We start from the raw sequence: 2,320 nt of genomic DNA on the forward strand, positions 1-2,320 counted from the left end.
TGGGGCCAGTATTCGCCGCCCCACCCGCCGATGCCAGGGGACATGGGCGGTACCTTGGACAGCATCGGGAAGTTTTAAGACACATTCAAATACAATGACTTACCTACGATTTGCCTATAAGTAAAAATATAACCAAAATCATTCATCAGAAAAAAAAACCTACAGCAGGCGCAGCGACTTTTTCGCGCAGTGCATGCAGCCTTCCCTGCCCCGACCTCGCCTACCTGTGAATCATGCATATCGGACTCTATCGCGGGGATGGGAGACAGTCTCCCGCAGGAGGAGGCGTTGGAGGAGGCCCTGGGCCGGTAGTCCTGCGGAGAGAGCTGGCTGTACGCGCTGTGCACTGGGTGCGTGTGGGGGGAGTCGGGGTACAAGTCCAGGCTCTCGCTCAGCGATGACGACGGGGACGGCGTCATCTCCTGGCCGTTCCGGAGCGCCTGTGGGTGGCCGGGGCGGGCGTTAGTACGTCTCTAGGAGCGCCGTCCTCTTCCCAAAGGAAAAGAGCCAAAGAAATCCAGGACAGCTACAGAGACTGGGAAATTTTTATTATTATAATCCGAAAAAGAAATCCTTGCCAGCCAATTTTTGCTCTGGACTCCCGAGCAGTGTCTCTGCTGCCTCGAGGTCCTCCCCGAGAGATCTCAACCAAGAGGAACCCCTTGATCCTTACCTCAAGCTTCTTCTTGACTCTGCCTCGCTTCTTCTCGTAGCGGCCGCCCTCCATGGTGTTGGCACGGCGGCGCGTGGACTTGCCCGGCTTGGCATCGGGGTTGAGTACCCACCATGACGACTTGCCGGTCCCCTCGTTCTGCACGCGCATGAACCGGTTGTGCAACGATAGGTTGTGGCGGATGGAGTTCTGGGGGAGAGACAGAAGGGGCAGATGAGTGTGCTGAAGTACAGGGTGGGGAAGGAGGGAAAGGGGACAGAAAAGAGGTAGAAAAAACAACAACATTGAACTGACCACTGCATCTATGTACTTTGTAACAGTGTATGCACAAAGCACAAAGATTTCGCTGTAATTCAGGGCAGCAAAACAATTTATGGTAAAAATGGCGTGTTATCAGTGTCTAAAACTAATGTAATTTCGCCGCGACGTCCATTTGTTACACCAAAAGCTGCGGAAGTTTTTCATTTTCCTTTTCTTGACTGCGGGAAAATGAGCGTCCGCATACATTAGGCTTTACCTAAATAATATACATTCACCGGGCATCTCTATTGTTCGTAAATAAAGCAAAAATGAGACATATTGCACAACCACAACAAAGTCTTCATTAATGAGGAACACTAATGAGCAAGGAAGAACCTTCATTATTATACTTAATTGAGGCCAATTATCCAATAATTCTCTACTTGTCTTTCCTACCATCGTAATAACAAAGGGTCGGTAGGTGTAGTTTAGTAAATATTAGGGCCGAGTCGTTATTTCCAGCGGCGTTGTCACATTACGTAGAGTTAAGAAGGGGGCCGAGGAACGGAAGGCTAGAGGGAGTCGAGTTCGGAAAAGCTTCGGGAGGGGGGGAGGGGGAGGGGCGCCCTCGTTGGAATAGCGGTCCGGGCGAATTGGAAAACATTTTGGCTACGAATTGATGGAAAGGGGAAGATCCTGCATGTGGTAATATTGCTTTTGTGAATGAAATAATGAACGATTTATAAAAAGCGAGGTAGTAGACCCCGACGCAGACTATCAGTCCGTCACATAAATAACCCCGTGAATCATGCTTAAACAATAAAAAAAAAAAAGGTAACTACAGAGTGTAATTTCACGTTAGCTAGCAGTCACAGCGTTAGCAATTACCCGAAACCAACCAATCCACCTTTATTAATGAAGCTTCCTACAAGGTCATTAATTCTTAGTACCCGCAGATTGGCTGCGGAATAAAGTGATGCGAACAATGATTGGTCGACCCGCGCATGGCGAACACCAATTGGTTGAGGCCTGCATGAAGGGCGGCGAATGGCTGGGGATTCGAGCGCCGGACGGGGATTGGTCGCCGTGGACAGGTAGCCTCGCAAATTGCAGGTGCGCTTCGGACAAGGCGACCCGAACCCGCCACGATCTGTGCCTGAGGCGGGTTTGCAAATGACCGACCTCGCGGCGATACTGACAAAGCGAATGTCACATTCACGATGCCAGTTCTAACGAGAGGGCGAACAGTCCCTGAATATTGCGCAAATGTACAAATGAATACCGGAAGACGCGTAGAAATGAGTCAGTAAGAGAGATGATAAAGTGGCTAAAGGTAATAGATGAGCGAAGAGCTGGCGGCCCGGCAGAAGAGGGAGGGTATAAGAGAGAAGCGCGGAGATAGGGGGA

General features: G+C 50.2%; 1 protein-coding gene across 1 annotated transcript in view; it reads right to left on the reverse strand.

Moving 5' to 3' along the window:
• Window positions 1–862, reverse strand: part of LOC119587143 (forkhead box protein O-like) — a gene marked incomplete at its 5' end in the record, with an annotated part of 57,932 nt that extends 57,070 nt beyond the window's left edge. The window contains 3 exon segments of the mRNA XM_037935899.1: window positions 1–53; window positions 225–440; window positions 674–862. Coding sequence (XP_037791827.1) covers window positions 1–53; window positions 225–440; window positions 674–862 — 458 coding nt within the window.
• Between the last annotated feature and the right edge of the window lie 1,458 nt (window positions 863–2,320).

Source organism: Penaeus monodon, chromosome 22 (assembly GCF_015228065.2).
Source record: "Penaeus monodon isolate SGIC_2016 chromosome 22, NSTDA_Pmon_1, whole genome shotgun sequence".
Lineage (NCBI taxonomy): Eukaryota > Metazoa > Arthropoda > Malacostraca > Decapoda > Penaeidae > Penaeus > Penaeus monodon.